At 38.2% G+C, this 20370-nt stretch overlaps 1 protein-coding gene across 9 annotated transcripts in view; it reads right to left on the reverse strand.

Annotated features, from left to right (window-relative positions):
* The window catches only part of ARMC4 (armadillo repeat containing 4), a 162350-nt gene that overhangs the window by 60683 nt on the left and 81297 nt on the right, over positions 1-20370 (reverse strand). For 8 of the 9 annotated variants that reach the window (XM_027559715.1, XM_027559718.1, XM_027559722.1 and 5 more), the window contains one exon: positions 1980-2094. The exons of the other annotated variant lie outside the window; for it this stretch is intronic. In XM_027559715.1, coding sequence (XP_027415516.1) covers positions 1980-2094 — 115 coding nt within the window. The remainder of the gene's footprint in view (positions 1-1979; positions 2095-20370) is intronic. 9 annotated transcript variants of the gene reach the window in all.

Genomic DNA, 20370 nt, shown 5'->3' on the forward strand with positions numbered 1-20370 from the left:
TTTATGCCACTATTTTTAAAGAAATTCTTTCTCAATAATTTGATAAAAATTGAAAGCCCTATTATAATACAAATTCTTATTTAGCAAAAAGTCTAATGATTTATTTGTTCATTATTATTTCTATAATTCATGTTATTTTCTTTCTTATAATCTTCTGTTTTGCTGGAAAACATTCTAAAGTAAAATTTTTTTTCAGAGAAGACTCATGGAGGATAACTTTCCTGAATCCCAACATTTCTAAAAGAACAATGTCTTCATTCCATCCTTACCCTACACTCACTCAGGTGCTAGTTTTGCAGGATATAGAATTCCAGGATAAAAAATGCTTTCCTTTAAAGACAGAAAAATTTTTGTTACATTTTCCTTAGAATTCACTGTGAATGATATTGATTCTTGTTCTTATATAACTTTTTCCTTTCCTTTAATTTCTGGAAATGCCAAATTTGAATTTGTGTCTAGGTATAGATAAATTCATTTTCCCTACTTGGCACTAAATGGATCTTTCAATCTGGAGACTAGAGTCTTTCTTCAACTCTTCAGCTTATAGAAACCACCTCCCCCTTTTATAAATGACTGTTTATTCCTTTTGCTTTCCTTTTGTGTGCTTGCAATTCCTATTTTCTTTTTACATTTACTTTACATTTTTAGTTGTTTACTAGACTTTATCATCCAGATTAATTACTCAGTCATATCCCAGTACCATACATAATGTAGTATTTGTCTCTTTTATTAAATGTATTGTTTCCAAAATATATTTTTAATTTCCAAAAGCCCTTTCTTAATCTATGAATACTTTTTATTTAGCCATTTTGGGCTTAGCAGCATCCCTTCGGTCATTCAAAGGATATTAATTTTAAAGATTTAATTTTGTCTTCTTCTGTTCCTCTGAAGTTAGTTCTGCTTATCAGTCTTGGTTTGTCTCTAAAACCAATTAGCTTTTCTTAAAGATAATTAAGATCATTAAAGATATGAAAGATTGTTTAAGGAGGATTAAGATCTTTCTTAAAGAATATCCTTAAAGAAATCCTTCAAAGATGTGTAGCAACCTTTCCTCAATAGGCTTCTTTCTTGCTCCCTAAATAATATCATTTATATTTTATATTTAAAAAAATTTTTTGGACCTTATATAGTAGGATTATACTGTATCTCTGCTTCTGAAACTTGCTTTTATTTTGGTCAGTGTGTTCACGAGATACACTGATATCGATGCAGACATTGCTGAAGTACATTCATTTTTTATTGCTGCACTGGATGACGTATTATGACTGTGCTGTCATCTTGTTATTCATTTTCCTACAGGCTGACATTTGAGGTGTTTTTTTTTTTCCCTTTTTTGTTGTTATAAAAAAACAGTCCATTAACCAGTTTGTAATAAGTCTTTTCTAAATATTAGTACATATCACAATTCACTTTTTACAATAACTTCTAGTCACAAATTTTAGGAAGATAGAGGCATGTTAAATTTATTACAGGAATTAAATGCTTTCTGTAAAAATACTCGACAGAGAGAAATCTCTAGTCTTTATTAACAGATAAGAAAAGTGCAATTCATGACATTATGTGACTTTTTCAAGGTAACAAAGAACTTAGTGATTATTCATGGTAGTCAATCAGGCAGTAAGTAAGATAGAGGTTATCTTGGGCTTCTGAAAGTAGCAGTAATGTAATTTTTCTTTTCACCCAAGAGGTAAGAACAGTGTACTTTCTTTCCCCTTGATGTACCCGCGGTATTTGTTTCAATCCCACCAGCCAGGTAGGACACGGTAAGCTCGGCCATCTTAGCCCAGTTTCATGTGACATCTAAAAACTGACCAGGAAAAGGTATTGCTCAAAAATTATTTTGGCACAAAAGTTCAGTATTCTTTTTCGCAGGTAAAAATCTGACCATAAAGAAGTGAAAAGCAGCTGGTGACCTGTGGTAAATCATTCACCATGGTATTAGAGATTCTAGGATGGACTGACTTGCGGTCTCTTCTTACCTTTGCATTCTGGATACAGGGACAGAGGGCCCAAGCTGCACTGGCCTTCACGTCCGGGTGAGGGTTTTTTAGCAGAGACCACAACAAACGAACTCCATCTAAGCGATCAATTATCCTATTGTGAAACAAACAATTAAAAAAAACCCAGAGGTATATACTGTAATTGGAACATGAAAATAAAATTTAAATGGCTATCCACACAGTTCTAATTATTTTTTTCTCCTTTTGACATTTTGCTTAGCTATTTTTTTTCCCCAAAACTTTAACAACAGCAGGGACTTAACATGCTGTTGATTTGTCAGTTCTCTGATTTCAGTTTTACACTCGTGATGCAGAAAGCAAGCTCTATAATAATTATGATTCACATAAACTAAAAATCAAGCCATGTAATTTTTTAATTAGCTGTATACAGTCTGTTGCCTGAATGCAAAAATACTGGTTTCTTTCATATAGTAACATCTAAATACTTTCCAAGACAAATATTTACGCCTCAAAACTGTGCAGTTACCTTTTTTATTTGGTCTATGTTTAATTGACTTACCGTACGGCATGACATATTTTAAACTCCTCCAGTCCTAATCTAGCACTAGGAATTAAAATCATTACGCCACACTGCCTCCTTTGTTGGGCAGCAATAACACGTAACTTGTTTTCCATGTGCTTGCTTCCCAGAGAGACTAACATTGCAGACTGTGTTATAATTACTTAAACACACTGTAATCAAAATATCTTCTTGACTAGCTGAAAAATGAATTATCATCAGAGTCATCTCCACACCATCTGTCTTCTGTTTATACATCAATCAGTCCAGGGAGCATAACCTCGCATTAAGGTCTGTTGAGTACTCACAGTTGAGAAGAAGGCCAAACAAAACTTAATATCCTTTACAAACATGGCTTTGTTCAGAAAGATACACTAAACTATGAGCAGATGGAAAAAGATAAAGAATATCAAAATTCCTTTGATTTTAAACCTCGAGTTAAATACATGTAGTACTTAGCCACAGATAGAATAAATACTCCTAGCTTAGTGCCATTCAATTTTTTTCTTGAAAATTGACTAAAAATAATACTACATTACTTAATTATCTGAGATGAGTTTGCCAGGAAAAAAAAAGTATTACTCAAAAGGTTCCAAGTTGGATATAAGTTTTCCATAACCTTAAAAAAATTGGAAGTGCAAATAGCTTATAGTAAGATATAAACTATCTCTTTAAAAGATGATCTTTAATGAGAAAAAGTACATTGAGAAAGTGTTTTAACCCCATGTTTAAATAATTTTCTAAAACTAAAGCTCTCTGTCACTGTCTTGCTAAGGGAAATTAAAGTTTTTATTTCTCAATTTACACAAAGTATAAAGAAAGATGGTGAATACACTGTACTTCACAATGAAGGATTTACTTTACCAACTTAAAAAAGCTTACTGTTTTACACATGCCACTGAAAACATAATTAATGGAGATCCCTGGGTCTCTATTTTTTTTCATGTGTGATTTCCCAAAGAACAATAGTGAATGATAATCTGTCCTACTCTCTCACCAATGTAGTCAGTACTAATATTTGCATTAGGAATATTCAGCCATACAATGCAGGACATAGCTTGTCATTAGAGTGGAAGTCATTAGGATGGCACACATTTTCAGTTATAAAGAGGGATAATTCAACTTTGGATCCCTACCCCAGGCAAAATTTCACAATTAACAATAAAAATTCACTGTTCATTCTAAAACCAGATATACTGTCCTTAACTGTCATCCCAAACCCTAGACAATTCCTCAACTGCTTAGTTACAATGGATGAGGACTGTGACCTCATTACAGATGACTTAAAAGATAGCATGGTACACAGTAATTACCTGAGATGAGGAAAACATCAAAAAAAAAAAAAAAAAAAACAAAAACTGCAAACAGAGGAACTAACAAACTCAAGGGCAGCAAACTTCAGAGTTTAATCTTGTTCCTCCATTTCCCTCATCCTCTGGATTGAGTCATACTGTGGATTTGCTTCACAGTAAGTCAAGCGTCTCCCCTACTTCTCTCTCTCCCTGCCAGCACCCTAACTGTAGTTTCTGTCACCTCATATGGAGATAGCTACAGCAGTAACTTGGTTTTGTGTCTCCAGTTTCTCTCTGGAGTCCATCCTAATCCATCCTATAGAAATTAATCCTGCTGAAAGAGTATTGTAGAGCTTCTGCAGTATCTCCTTGCAAGCAAGGCCCCAGAGATATTCATTCTGTCCATCACACCAGCCAACACATCCAATTACTGCTTGGTGAACAGTTCACAACTGAGAGATCACTCCCAGGGGACAGTCTCGGACGGCTTCCCACTGCCTGCATGGTATTCACACCCCAGTCTTGAACTCAGTATTTAACATTTCCAATGAGCTGGTTTATTCCTCTCAATTCCCTATATTCAGGTGTTTGCTCATAAAACTCTGTGGCCACCTACTAAACACTAAGTGCTGAGCATACAGAAGTAACAGATACACTCAATTCTGGCTGCTCAAGGTAGTTAAATTGTATAAAGTCACAGCAAGCAGTGAATTTGTAAATACCAAAAATCATTGCTCTCTGGGGAATATGAAGTTTTGTTCCTAAGAGCCTCTGGTGAGAATACTTTCATTAACTGATCAATGTATAATCTTGTTTTATGTGTGTTTCTGTTTAAAGACACTTTTCTTAATAATACTTTTTTGATTCATTAACACTGAACCCACGAGCAATCCAGCACACACATTTTTCTCTGTAAGGCACATGGCAGTCTTCTTGTACTTTGGCATTAGGCTTAGGGGCCATTTCAAACAGGAAGATCACCAGCTCAAAGCACAAAAATGCAAAACATGTGGCACTAAATACTATGAAGATGACACATTTACAAAAGGAGAGCGGAAACAAGAAGGCAGAGTATGGCCGTGTTCAACTCCAGCTGGAAACACATGCATGGAGTAACTGCAAAAATGCTATAAGGATTAATTAGGGGGATCACAAATACGTTTCAGCAAGATATGAATATAAGAAGAGTGAAGTGAAGTCGCTCAGTCATGTCTGACTCTTCGCGACCCCACGGACTGCAGCCTCGCAGGCTCTTCTGTCCATGGGATTTTCCAGGCAAGAGTACTGGAGTGGGTTGCCATTGTCTTCTCCAAGAATACAAGAATAAAGGCTCTGCAAATAAAAGGGATTTTCACTGTCCTTCAGGAAACTGCAGTCTAGTGAAGGTGATAAAGAGACCATTGCAATCTATTCTGGTAAATGCTATAGGACAGTGGTCCCCAACCTTTTGGCACCAGGGACTGGTTTCGTGGAAGACAATTTTTCCATGGACCAGGGGTTGAGGGGATGGTTTCAGGGTAATTCAAGCACATTACATTTATTGTGTACTTTATTTCTATTATTATTACATCAGCTCCAACTCAGATCACCAGGCATCTCAGATCCCAGAGACTGGGGACCCCTGCTAAGACAGGTGGGTGTCAGGTTCCATGTGAACACAGAGGGGAGACACTGGTTAACTCACAAGTCACAGAGATTCTCCCAGCTCTAACCTTTTCCCACACCACCTCCATCTTTCGCTGTGACAATGCATATTTTAAGGTCTACAATAAAACCTCTCCTCAAATCCTCTGGCTTCTCCCTCCTCTGAGAGCCTTTTGAGTTTTGCTGCCCTCGTTTCTGGCTCTCATCATATACTGCTTTGCAGTGTGGTCATGTGTGTATGCATCTTATCTCCCCAAGTGCCGTGTAATCTCCTTGACAGCCAGAATCTGCTACTGCCCACCATGCTTAGCGCACGTTCCTGAGCCAGTGAATATTGGTTAAATGGACCTGAAACAGAAGTCTTTGCTTACTCCGCTTTCTGCTGAATCAAAAATCTCTCCCAACACAAATACACTCATTTTTAACCTCATACTTGAAAAGCATATGTTCAAATTCAAAATCTAACCAGTAAATTTTTATTTGGAGTTCCTTCTAGGTTGAAAGTGCGTTTTCATAGATCTTCTTTACAATGTTATTGCTTTTTGAATATACAATGATGGGCTTATAGGCGGTGTTAATTATACCACTGTCCATTTTCAATGGACGTAGTGTAGTGTCTCCTTTCATACAGCTCTTTAACTTGACTAGTATCTTGCTCTGATTTCATTTCCAGCAATATGTTAACTCTTCCTGTTTTTATTATCAGTAGAATTTTACATTAATACTTTGATATTATAAAAACAAAACTGAATTACATGTTTCCAAAATCTTCAGGTTTATCATAGAAATCAAATTGTGGGCTGACAAAATAACAGTTCTCGAAAGATGAATACATGTTAACTGACTCTTTATAAAAAGAAAAAAACACACAGCGGCTTGTTGTGAGTCTCAGTTTCTCTTGTTATGTTAACTCTTGTCAGGATTGTTAAGAAGTCTGGCTGGCTTGCCTGCCCACCAAGGCCACATATACGAACAAACGTGGACAGTCTGCACCCACATGGCCAGTATGGCTGAAGTTGCAGAATTTCTGTCTGGCAATGCCAGTACATCTATTTTGAAACCATAATTTGGCATTGTGTCTAAAAATTTCATAATGTTTGCAAATTATGCTGATAAATACCATTGTCAGACAATGGCTCAACCTAAATGCGGTTAGCCTGAAAGAACATGATGTTCTTAAGCCACATTGTAAATTGCAACGGAAATCTATATATTTTAAAAACCATGTTGGCAATTCTGCAAAAATGGAAACATAAATGCAGGTCAGAATTAATGACTGTGAAAAAACTATGATTAGAAAAAATTTAACATTTTTATAAAAATTCTCAAAGTTTTAATGTTTCTATCTCTATGAATTCTTTTAAAGAGACTGCTGCTGCTACTGCTAAGTCGCCTCAGTCATGTCCAACTCTGTGCGACCCCATAGAGGGCAGCTCACTAGGCTCCTCTGTCCCTGGGATTCTCCAGGCAAGAATACTGGAGTGGGCTGCCATTTCCTTCTCCAATGCATGAAAGTGAAAAGTAAAGGTGCAGTCGCTCAGTCGTGCCTGACTCTTAGCGACCACATGGACTGGAGCCTACCAGGCTCCTCCATCCATGGGATTTTCCAGGCAAGAGTACTGGAGTGGGGTGCCATTGCCTTCTCCGTTAAAGAGATTATAGGAGACCATATAGGCAGCTGTGTGACCCTGGAGCAGCTGTGAGGAGATAACCCACGTCCAGGAGCAAAGGAGAAGCCCCAGCAAGATGGTAGGAGGGGTGAAATTGCCTTTAGAATCAAACCCCATACCCACCAGAGACGCTCAGAGGGCTCAAAAATACCTTGTCCACACCAGGACCCAAGACCCCGCAGAGACTGAGACAGAACTGTGTTTGGTTGTCTTCTGTGGAGGTACGGGTCAGCAGTGGACTGCTGGGGGCAGGGGCTCTGGGTGCAGTAGACCTGGGTATGGCATAAGCCCTCTTAGAGGAGGTTGCCATTAACCCACCATAGAGCTGCCAGAACTTACATAGGGCTAGGGAAACAGACTCTGGGAGGACAGAAACAGAACCTTGTGTGTACCAGGACCCAGAAGAAAGGAACCGTGACCCCACATGAGACTGACCCAGACAGACTTGCCCATGAGTATTCAGGAGTCTCTCGCAGAGGCATGGGTCAGCGGGAGCCTGCTGCAGGGTTGGGGGCACTCAGTGCGGAAGTGCGTGCATGGGACCTTTTGAAGGAGGTCCGCATTATCTTCATTACCTCCACCATAGTTTGCCCTCAGGTCAAACAATAGGGAGAGAACACAGCCACGCCCATCAACAGAAAATTGGATTAAAGATTTACTCAGCATGGCCCTGCCCATTTAAATAAGACCCAGTTTCCCTCTCAGTCAGTCTCTCCCATCAGGACACTTCCATAAGCCTCTTATCCTTCTCCATCAGAGGGCAGATAGACTGAAAACCACAATCACAGAAAACTAACCAAACTGATCACGTGGACCACAGCCTTGTCTAACTCAGTGAAACTATGACCATGCTGTGTAGGGCCATCCAAAACAGACAGGTCATGGTGGAGTGTTCTGACAAAATGTGGTCCACTGGAGAAGGGAATGGCAAATCACTTCAGTATTCTTGCCTTGAGAACCCCATGAACAGTATGAAAAGGCAAAAAGATAGGACACTGAAAGATGAACTCCCCAGGTCGGTAGGTGCCCAATATGCTACGGGAGATCAGTGGAGAAATAACTCCAGGAAGAATGAAGAGACAGAGCCAAAGCAAAAACAACACCCAGTTGTGGATGTGACTGGTGATGGAAGTAAAGTCCAATGCTGTAAAGAGCAATATTGCATAGGAACCTGGAATGTTAGGTCCATGAATCAAGGCAAATTGGAAGTGGTCAAACAGGAGATGGCAAGAGTGAACATTGACATTTTAGGAATCAGTGAACTAAAATGGAATGGAATGGGTGAATTTCACTCAGATGACCATTATGTCTACTACTGTGGGCAAGAATCCCTTAGAAGAAATGGAGTAGCCATCATAGTCAATGAAAGAGTCCAAAATGCAGTACTTGGATGCAATCTCAAAAATAACAGACAGATCTCTGTTTGTTTCTAAGGCAAACCATTCAGTATCACAGTAATCCAAGTCTATGCCCCAACCAATAATGCTGAAGAAGCTGAAGTTGAATGGTTCTATGACTGGAATGCAAAAGTAGGAAGTCAAGAAACACCTGGAGTAATAGGCAAATTTGGCCTTGGAATACGGAATGAAGCAGGGCAAAGACTAATAGAGTTTTGCCAAGAAAATGCACTGGTCATAACAAATACCCTCTTCCAACAACACAAGAGAAGACTCTATACATGGACATCACCAGATGGTCAACACCGAAATCAGATTGATTCTATTCTTTGCAGCCAAAGATGGAGAAGCTCTATACAGTCAGCAAAAACAAGACCAGGAGCTGACTGTGGCTCAGACCATGAACCCCTTATTGCCAAATTCAGACTGAAATTGAAGAAAGTAGGGAAAACCACTAGACCAGTCAGGTTTGACCTAAATCAAATCCCTTATGATTATACAGTGGAAGTGAGAAATAGATTTAAGGGCCTAGATCTGATAGATAGAGTGCCTGATGAACTATGGAATGAGGTTCGTGACATTGTACAGGAGACAGGGATCAAGACCATCCCCATGAAAAAGAAATGCAAAAAAGCAAAATGGCTGTCTGGGGAGGCCTTATAAATAGCTGTGAAAAGAAGAGAAGTGAAAAGCAAAGGAGAAAAGGAAAGATATAAACATCTGAATGCAGAGTTCCAAAGAATAGCAAGAAGAGATAAGAAAGCCTTCTTCAGCAATCAATGCAAAGAAATAGAGGAAAACAACAGAATGGGAAAGACTAGAGATCTCCTCAAGAAAATCAGAGATACCAAAGGAACATTTCATGCAAAGATGGGCTCGATAAAGGACAGAAATGGTATGGACCTAACAGAAGCAGAAGATATTAAGAAGAGATGGCAAGAATACACAGAAGAACTGTACAAAAAAGATCTTCACGACCCAGATAATCATGATGGTGTGATCACTGACCTAGAGCCAGACATCCTGGAATGTGAAGTCAAGCAGGCCTTAGAAAGCATCACTACGAACAAAGCTAGTGGAGGTGATAGAATTCCAGTTGAACTATTTCAAATCCTGAAAGATGATGCTGTGAAAGTGCTGCACTCAATATGCCAGCAAATTTGGAAAACTCAGCAGTGGCCACAGGACAGGAAAAGGTCAGTTTTCATTCCAATCCCAAAGAAAGGCAATTCCAAAGAATGCTCAAACTACCACACAATTGCACTCATCTCACACGCTAGTAAAGTAATGATCAAAATTCTCCAAGCCAGGCTTCAGCAATATGTGAACCGTGAACTTCCTGATGTTCAAGCTGGTTTTAGAAAAGGCAGAGGAATCAGAGATCAAATTGCCAACATCCGCTGGATCATGGAAAAAGCAAGAGAGTTCCAGAAAAACATCTATTGCTGCTTTATTGACTATGCCTAAGCCTTTGACTGTGTGGATCACAATAAACTGTGGAAAATTCTGAAAGACATGGGAATACCAGACTACCTGATCTGCCTCTTGAGAAATTTGTATGCAGGCAGGAAGCAACAGTTAGAACTGGACATGGAACAACGGACTGGTTCCAAATAGGAAAAGGAGTACGTCAAGGCTGTATATTGTCACCCTGTTTATTTAACTTATATGCAGAGTACATCACGAGAAACGCTGGGCTGGATGAAGCACAAGCTGGAATCAAGATTGCTGGGAGAAATATCAATAACCTCAGATATGCAGATGACACAACCCTTATGGCAGAAAGTGAAGAAGAACTAAACAGTCTCTTGATGAAAGTGAAAGAAGAGAGTGAAAAAGTTGTCTTAAAACTCAACATTCAGAAAACTAAGATCATGGTATCTGGTCCAATCACTTCATGGCAAATAGATGGAGAAACAATGGAAACAGAGACTTTATTTTAGGGGGGCTCCAAAATCACTGCAGATGGTGACTGAAGCCATGAAATTAAAAGATGCTTGCTCCTTGGAAGAAAAGTTATGACCAACCTAGGCAGCTTATTAAAAGGCAGAGACATTACTTTGCCAACAAAGGTCTGTCTAGTCAAGGCTATTGTTTTTCCAGTAGTCATGTATGGATGTTAGAGTTGGACTATAAAGAAAGCTGATCGCCAAAGAATTGACACTTTTAAACTGTGGTGTTGGAGAAGACTCTTGAGAGTCCCTTGGACTGCAAGGAGATCCAACCAGTCCATCCTAAAGGAAATCAGTCCTGAACATTCATTGGAACGACTGATGCTGAAGCGGAGACTCCAATACTTTGGCCACCTGATGCAAAGAACTGACTGATTTGAAAAGACCCTGATGCTGGGAAAGACTGAAGGCAGGAGGAGAAGTGGACGATAGAGGATGAGATGCTGAATGGCATCACCGACTCCATGGACATGAATTTTAGTAAGCTCCAAGAGTTGGTGATGGACAGGGAGGCCTGGCGTGCTGCAGTCCATGGAGTCACAAAGAATTGGACACGACTGAGTAACTGAACTGAACTGATAAGAGACCAAGTACCTAGGTAGTCCTCATCATGGAGAAGAACTCATTCTCAATAAGCGTTAAGTGGAAGTTAGTCATCATTACAGTCATCAGATACTAGTGCTGTCATAGTGAACCTCTACTCAAGTGCTTTCATTAAAAAACAAAAATAGAAACAGGTAAAGTGGCTTAACTAGTGCTGTATAATGTATTTATTGTATAAGCAAATAAAACAATTTATCTTTTCTTACTTTCAAGAAAAAAAGGCAAATGGTTTAGATGGGTGCATTAAAGACAGGTGAGGGAAGGTTCACTCAGGGCAGAAATAAAATGAACCAATGCAAATGTTCATATGTGTGGTCACATTCATACAACCACCCTTCTGGATATAAAAGAATAATTTTGTAACAGTGGTCTGAGGAAACTATAAACATCCCTAAACATTTGGAGTAGTAAAATAAATTCTTTCTCAAAGTAGTTAGACATTGTAAATCATTACTGGATACATTTACATTTGTATCTGTATTTGAGGGGTTTTATGATTATGAGTTATATGACTGTAATCATATGATTATGACATGTATTATCACTACAGGGGGCTTTCCTGGTGGCTCAGATGATAAAGAGTCTGCCTGCAGTGCAGGAGACCTGGGTTCAATCCCTGGGTAAGGAAGATCTCCTGGAGAAGGGAATGCTGCCACTGCTGCAGCAAGAGTACTACTGGAGTGGGGTGCCATTGCCTTCTCCGGGAGAAGGGAATGGCTACCCACTATTCTTGCCTGGAGAATTCCATGGACAGAGGAGTCTGGTAGGCTACCGTCCATGGGGTCACAAAGAGTCAGACACAACTGAGTGACTAACACTTTCATTTTTTCTTTATTTCATGATTATTACTAAGTGGATACTCTTCAAAAATAACAAAATAGACAAAGGAATAAATTTAAGAGTAATCAACACCTAAGTGTGTATCCTGTTTATTGAGAGAGCATAAGAACTGTGGTGTTGAAGAAGACTCTTGAGAGTCCCTTGGACTGCAAGAAGATCCAACCAGTCCATCCTAAAGGAAATCAGTCCTAAATACTCATTGGAAGGACTGATGCTGAAGCTGAAACTCCAATACTTTGGCCACCTGATGCAAAAAACTGACTCACTTGGAAAAGACCCTGATGCTGGGAAAGATTGAAGGCAGGAGGAGAAGGGGATGACAGAGGATGAGATGGTTGGATGGCATCACCGATTCAATGGACATGAGTTTAAGCTCCAGGAGTTGGTGATGGACAGGGAAGCCTGGCATGCTGCAGTCCATGGGGTCACAAAGAGTCAGACATGACTGAGTGACTGAACTGAACTGAATTGAAACTAGATAATTATAAATCATGTATTCAAATACCAGGACTACTACCTAGAATCATGATATTGGGCGAATATTTAATCTCCTGAAACTTGAATTTCCTCATCTATTAAAATCAGGTCATATTATCTTACTAATGAGATATCCAATATAATTAAAAATATATATGCAATTAATGTTAGTTTCATTTCCGAGGTTAATAAACATGCAGATAAACTCAGATTGATCTATGGCTCTATCTATATCCAGTAATTAGGCTAAGTCAAGTTTTAAAGTGAATATTTATTCAGAGTATACTATAAACTTACTAATATACACCAGAAATATAAAGTATTGAACCAAAAAATTCTGATTTTATTCAGGCATCAGCCTCACTTGAGTATATGAGCACTACGTTATCAGTAGAGATAGGAAAGATAATATAGTTGATTTGGATTTGAATTCAATTAAGTAAATTTGCATTGACATTCTATGTGATCAGTGAAATAAATGGTTCTACTTTAAACAACAAAGATTTATCATACACTATTGATTAGAATATTGCAAGAATTCCACATTTTAGTGGTGAATTTAAATCCCTATTTAAACTTCATCAGGAATGTCAGAATTATACTCATATAGACTAAGAGAAATGAAAGAGGCATTTGCAGGCTAGGAAGGTGAGCAGACAGGGAAGGAGGCAACGTGGGAGAACCAGAGGGACAAACATTGAGAAATGGAATCACTAGGTAAGGATTCTATATATTTTAAATTTAAATATGTATCAACAGACTATCTTCCATAAAAGTTATGTTAATTTGATTCCCATAAACAGATCATGAGAATACTAGTCACCATCAGCTATCTTATATTTTACCATTCGATTAAGTGCAAAAAATCTTTTTTCCTTCCTTCTCAATATGAAGAATTTCAAACACACTTAAAAGAGTTTTCTTAAAAACAGTAAAATAAGCACCAATAGACACAGCCTTCAAAATTTGATCTACTTGTGTCATCTATCAATATGAGTATTCATTTTTTTTAACTGTTTACAAGTAAGTTACAGATACAACAGCATATAAATAAAACTTTCACGTTTCAAAAATAAGCACAATCTTTTGCACTATCATTATACTATTCTTACATTTAAGAAAGGAAAAAGTAATTCCCTGATATAATCAAATATCCAGCTCAGATTCAAATATTCCCAATTTTCAAAACTTTCTTTGGAGCTTTTAAAAAGGCAAATGAAACCTGGATTCAAATAAGGATCATACACTATGTTTTTGATATATCTATTTAGTCTCTTTTAATCTAGAATATTTTTTTATGGCACTGACTCTTTTAAAAGATGAAGACTGCTATAGAAAGTCCCACCATCTGGGTTTGTCTGGTTGCTTCCTCAAGGTCTCATTTGACTTTCCCCTCTTAAGCTCTGTGACTTCCCTGGTGGCTCAGACAGTAAAGTGTCTGCCTGCGATACGGGAGACCCGGGTTCAACCCCTGAGTTGGGAAAATCCCCTGGAGAAGGAAATGGCAACCCACTCCAGTATTTCTGCCTGGAAAATCCCATGGACAGAGGAACTTGGTAGACTACAGTCCATGGGGTCACAAAGAGTAGGACACAACCATATTTAACACATCTAACCTACTGAACATTAAGCTTAGCCTGTGCGCATGCATGCTCAGTTGCTCCAGTCTTGTCCAACTCTTTATGACTCTGTGGACTGTAGCTCAGCAGACAGCTCTGTCCATGGAATTTTCCAGGAAAGAATACTAGAATGGGTTGCCATTTCTTCCTCCAGGGGATCTTCCTGACCCAGGGATTGAACCCACATCTCCTGCATTGCAAGTGGATTCTTTTACCACTGAGCCACCTGGGAAGCCCTTTTACCCTGTTAGAAGGACTAAATTAAAAAAAAAAAAAAAGGAACACTAAATGTTGGCACCAATGGGAATGTAAAATTGTACAACCACATTTGTGTACTATCTGGGAGTTTTTAATAAATTTAAACTTCTACCCAATGAATCAGAAATTCTACTCCCAGAACAGGCAAAACTAACCTATAGTGAAGGAAATGAGACAGTGGCTGCTTGGGGTTAGGGTGGGGACTGACTGGTAAATAGCATGAGTGCACTTTCCTGGGTGAAGGACATGTTTTACATTTTCTTTTGGCTGGTGGTTACATGATTGTATACAATTGTTAAAATGCATCAAACAGAACAGTTAAGTATTAAAATAACCTATAATTTTGAACAAAAAAATCAGACAAAAATAAACACATACTACATGCTTCCATTTGTTCCCAAATAGAAATAAAACAGAACTATACTTTACAGGGAGGCATTCTCAAGTGTAAAATGTGTAAAACACGGCAAGATAAAAATTACCATAAAAGGTAAGAGTGGGCTCTCCCCAGCCTGCAGGGAAGTGGGCACGGGGTGGGTTGGGAGAAGGACAGGCAGCTAGGGGGTCTTGTAGGGTGACAACAATATTCTGTTTCTTGGCTTGGGGGGCAGGTAAATGAGTCTTCCCTTTTTAAAATTTACTAATGTATACACTTGCTAATGTATACACTAATGTATACATGTACTTTATGTACACAACATTTTACAAATTAAAAGCTTAAAAAATGTGTTTTAATTTCATTGTAAACACACACACATACTCTCTCATACACAGGAAATAGTACTGAACAATTAATTTATTCAGCTACTGAACTTATGCACATGTCACAACTGGATGAATAAGATATATAATGCAGATAGATAAAATCCATATAACCCTCAAATTAAACATCCTCAGAGCTTGTTTAGAATGAGAAAACTAAGACTCAGAAGATAAAATGATTCACATAATTACTTTTCATGTGGCATTTCGGTATCTCAGTTAGATTCATATACTTTTGCAGATGTGTATATATTCATATTCATATACTTTTGCAGATATGTATATATTCATATACATATGCAGATGAGAAACAAATAACCAAAAAATGTAAAACGGAAGGAAAAATATTCTTAATGTCACAAACATATGAAACATATATTCTATTCTATATCTTGCATAAGCTCTAAAAGGTCACAAGGACTGGTTTTGTGGTAAATGAAATTTCTGAGCGGCCTGTTTGTATGCAAACAAGCATAGCTTTATTTTTTCTACCCTTTTTAAAAAGAACAAATAAACCCAATGTAAAAAAAAAAAAAACTATGTAAATGCAACATAATTATGTTTAAACCACAGAAGACAGGAAATTTAGAGTTACAGATTCCATGGTAAGTTTTAATTCTATCCTTGTGTATATGTTTTATAAAAGAGTCTTTCATTACATGATCACATAACACTGGACTATGTAACAATCAGTTCAGCAAATGTTTGTTTTATAATGTGTGGAAGGAAAATATTTTATAGGATACATTGTAGGAAATTAGTATATTATTTAGCAACATTGTTACGTAAAACTTCTTAGAATCTTGGGCATTTACAGAATATTAATATAAATATTTTTCTTGATTATCTTCTAAAAAACATGAAATTTAATCCTTTTGTAGGCTCAGTAGTAAAGAAGCTGCCTGCAATGCAGGAGCCACAGGGGACAGGGGTTTGATCCCTGGGTCTGGAAGATCCCCCAGAGGAGGGCATGGCAACTCACTCTAGTATTCTTGTCTGCAGAATCCCATGGACAGAGGAGCCTGGTGGGCTACAATCCATGGAGTCGCAAAAGAGTCGGACACGAATGAAGTGACTTAGCATGCATGTAGGCAGACACTTACAGTTGAAAGCTGATCTGTAGGTTTAAGGTTATTCTTAAGTAATGAAAAACTTGAGACATTAGAACTTTAGCATGTTTTGAATCATGTATGGCAGGAATTCTGTCTTAAAATTAACAGCAGAGACTGAAGTAAACCATGACGATATATAAGTTCCTATTAAGTCCGACAAACAGCCTTTATCATCACTGTTGGCATTTGCCAGGGCTCCTGACAACTCATGTATCTGAAATTTGACTTTTTCAAAGGGAGAAAAAAGCATTTATCCTGATTTTTCTGTAACTAAAAAGCCTCTTGATGAAGGTGAAAGAGGAGAGTGAAAAAGTTGGCTTAAAACTCAACATTCAGAAAACGAAGATCATGGCATCTGGTCCCATCACTTCATGGGAAATAGATGGGGAAACAGTGGAAACAGTGTCAGACTTTATTTTTGGGGGCTCCAAAATCACTGCAGATGGTAACTGCAGCCATGAAATTAAAAGACGCTTACTCCTTGGAAGGAAAGTTATGACCAACCTAGATAGCATATTCAAAAGCAGAGACATTATTTTGCCAACAAAGGTCCGTCTAGTCGAGGCTATGGTTTTTCCAGTAGTCATGTATGGATGTGAGAGTTGGACTGTGAAGAAAGCTGAGCACCAAAGAATTGATGCCTTTGAACTTGGTGTTGGAGAAGACTCTTGAGTCCCTTGGACTGCAAGGAGATCCAACCAGTCCATTCTAAAGAAGATCAGCCCTGGGATTTCTTTGGAAGGAATGATGCTAAAGGTGAAACTCCAGTACTTTGGCCACCTCATGCGAAGAGTTGACTCATTGGAAAAGACTCTGATGCTGGGAGGGATTGAGGGCAGGAGGAGAAGGGAACGATGGAGGATGAGATGGCTGGATGGCATCACTGACTCGATGGACGTGAGTCTGAGTGAACTCTGGGAGTTGGTGATGGACAGGGAGGCCTGGTGTGCTGCGATTCATGGGGCCGCAAGAGTCGGACACGACTGAGCGACTGAACTGAACTGAACTGAACTGAATTCTATTTCAGGTTAACCAAATGATTAGCAATGAACTCTAAGATAAACCTGGAGATGTGGGTAAAAGTATTAGATCATAAAGGTAAAGAAAAATTTCTCAAGGCCTCCAAGCAAAAAGATCAAAAAACTCACAAAGAAAAACAAATTTGACTAATATCACAATTTTCACAAGAAAGGTATGAAGTAAGGCAACAATGAAGCAGACTTTTTTTTAATTCAAGAAAGAAAATGGAAACCAAGAATTTTATATCTAGCAAAGCTGAAATAAAGAGAAGAGCAAATATAACAGAATATGAATAATTATAAAATATTGTGAGACCAAACATCAATGAGTGTATGTGAGTTTACCTCGATTATTAAAAATATGTTTAATTTGGTGTACAAAGCAAGACCCATCTATAGACTACATAAGACAGCGCACCTAAAAGAAAGTGGTTCAAGAAAGACTAAAAACAAAAGGCAGGCCAAGATACTCCAAGAAATGGAAAAAATATGAGAGCAGGGGTAAAGATTCTTATATCAAAGTGGAAATATCAAGCCAAAACTCATTAAACATGACAAAGAAGAGCTCTTGAAGTATTAAAAGCTATAATTCACAATGATTAGAACATTTATGCACCAAATAATATAGAGCCTGCCTTTAAGAAGCAAAAGCTATATGAGCTGTAAGACAAGACACGTAGAAGCACGCTAATAATGCCATCATGTCCAGTATGAGACAGATCATGTGCATGAAAAATAAATAGTAAGGATAGAGGGCGGAGAAGGCAGTGGCAGCCCACTCCAGTACTCTTGCCTGGAGAATCCCATAGACGGAGGAGCCTGGTAGGCTGCAGTCCAGGGGGTCTAGAAGAGTCGGACACGACTGAGTGACTTCACTTTCACTTTTCACTTTCATGCACTGGACAAGGACACGGCAACCCACTCCAGTGTTCTTGCCTGGAGAATCCCAGGGACGGGGGAGCCTGGTGGGCTGCCGTCTCTGGGGTCGCACAGAGTCGGACACAACTGACGCGACTTAGCAGCAGCAGCAGCAAGGATAGAGGGCTTATGTAACATAATGAAACAGATCTTAAGAATACACATCAGATTCTACCCTCTGCTGTATATTCTTAAGATCTGTTTCATTATGTACCCTCTGTTGACCTCTGGTGGCTCAGGCGGTAAAGAATCTGCCTGCAATGTGGGAGGCCCAGGTTTGATCCCTGGATCAGGAAGATCCCCTGGAGAAGGAAATGGCAACCCACTCCAGTATTCTTGCCTGGAGAATTCCGTGGACAAAGGAGCCTGGCAAGCTACAGCCCATGAGGTCCCAGAGAGTCGGACATGACTGAGCAACTAAACCTTCACTTCACTTCTAGCCTCTGTTGAAAGGGAATATATCTTCACCCAAAGCACCTAGAGATGTTTTGTAAAAATTCATCTTATAGTAAGTCATAAAGGAGACACCAGTATGTTCCACAAAAAGTAGAAATAAAACACTCTGAGTAAACTGCAACATAATAAGGAATAAGAAATAGCTAAAATAAGCAAAAAATAAAAAGCTTCCCTTTTGTGGAATTAAAAAGAAAACCATTAAGCAACACATGGTCTAAAGGGAAAATACAAACTGAATTTAAAGAATTTCTTAAAAATAATGACAATGAAATCACTACATATCAGAATCTACAAGGGACATTTAAAGACGTGTCAAAGAAAAGTTCATAGCACAAACTACTTTTATTATTATAAAACGAGGGAAGTCCCTGGCAGTCCAGTGGTTAGGAGTCCACATTTCCACCACAGGTGGCCTGGGTTCAATCTCTGGTCAGGGAATTACGATTCCACAAACTACACAGCACAGCCAAAAAAAATAAAATAAAATATCTTCTAAGCTCAAAAAATTAGAAAAATAGTTACAAAATAAATTCTAAAAAGACAACATAAAGATAAAAGAAATTTATGAGATAGAGAATAAAAGCACAGTATATCTAATTAATAAAATTTTTTTCAGAAAAAATCAAAATAGGGGAACTATACTAGATAATTTGATTAGGGAAAAACAGAAGAAAGCTCACACACACAAACATAAATAGACAAGTGGGAAATAACCATTGAAAAAAGACAAAGTTTAAAAATCATAAGACATTGCTTTTCAGATCACTGTTTAAATAAATTTGATAATGTAAATGAAATTGATCATTTTATGAGGAAATGCAGATTGCCAAAACTGACCGCATTCGAGTAAAAAGCATAAATGGATCAGATTTCATAGAAGAACTAGAGGAAACCAATAAAGAACTAATAAAACACATACAGATTGGGCCCACATGACTGTACAGTATACTTCTACCAAACCTTTATCCCATTGTTCAGTAAAGTATCCCAGAGCATTGAAATAAAAGAAAACTTCGTAATTTCTTTTTAAAGCAGGTATAATACTGATATCTAAATTTGATAAAGATAGTCTTTTTAAAAAAGGAAGGAAGGAAAAGAAACAAACTACAGACCAAAATTAACTTGATATCATTATGGAAATACTAAGATTAGCAAACAGAATCCTATACCACATTAAGAAATCAGCACATCATGACCAAGTGAAACTTATTCCCAGAATGCAAGGTTGGTACAGTGTTTGGAAACCCATGAGTATTATTCATGATGTTGATAGATTTAAAGGGAAAATCATACTGGAGCAAATGGAGCATGATCTCCATAAATGCTTAAAAAGATATCTGACAAAATTTAATACCTATTTCTTTTTTTTTTCTGTGAAAAGTCTTTTCAATGCCTATATGTGACTTAAAAACCACTCTTCAAAAATAAAAATTAAGAGGTTTTGAAAAATATGATAAAATGTATATACCTTAGTCCTCAAGACATTATTTCACCTAATAAAATAGCACTAAAGGCATGTCCCGGAGAAGGCAATGGCACCCCACTCCAGTACTCTTGCCTGGAGAATCCCACAGACAGAGGAGCCTGGTGGGCTGCAGTCCATGGGGTCTCGAAGAGTCAGACACGACTGAGCGACTTCACTTTCACTTTTCACTTTCATGCATTGGAGAAGGAAATGGCAACCCACTCCAGTGTTCTCGCCTGGAGAATCCCAGGGACGGGGAAGCCTGGTGGGCTGCCGTCTATGGGGTCACACAGAGTCGGACACGACTGAAGAGACTTAGCAAGGCCAGCAAAGGCATGTCCACTAAAACCAGTAATCTCCATTACT

This window comes from Bos indicus x Bos taurus, chromosome 13 (assembly GCF_003369695.1).
Source record: "Bos indicus x Bos taurus breed Angus x Brahman F1 hybrid chromosome 13, Bos_hybrid_MaternalHap_v2.0, whole genome shotgun sequence".
Taxonomy (NCBI): domain Eukaryota; kingdom Metazoa; phylum Chordata; class Mammalia; order Artiodactyla; family Bovidae; genus Bos; species Bos indicus x Bos taurus.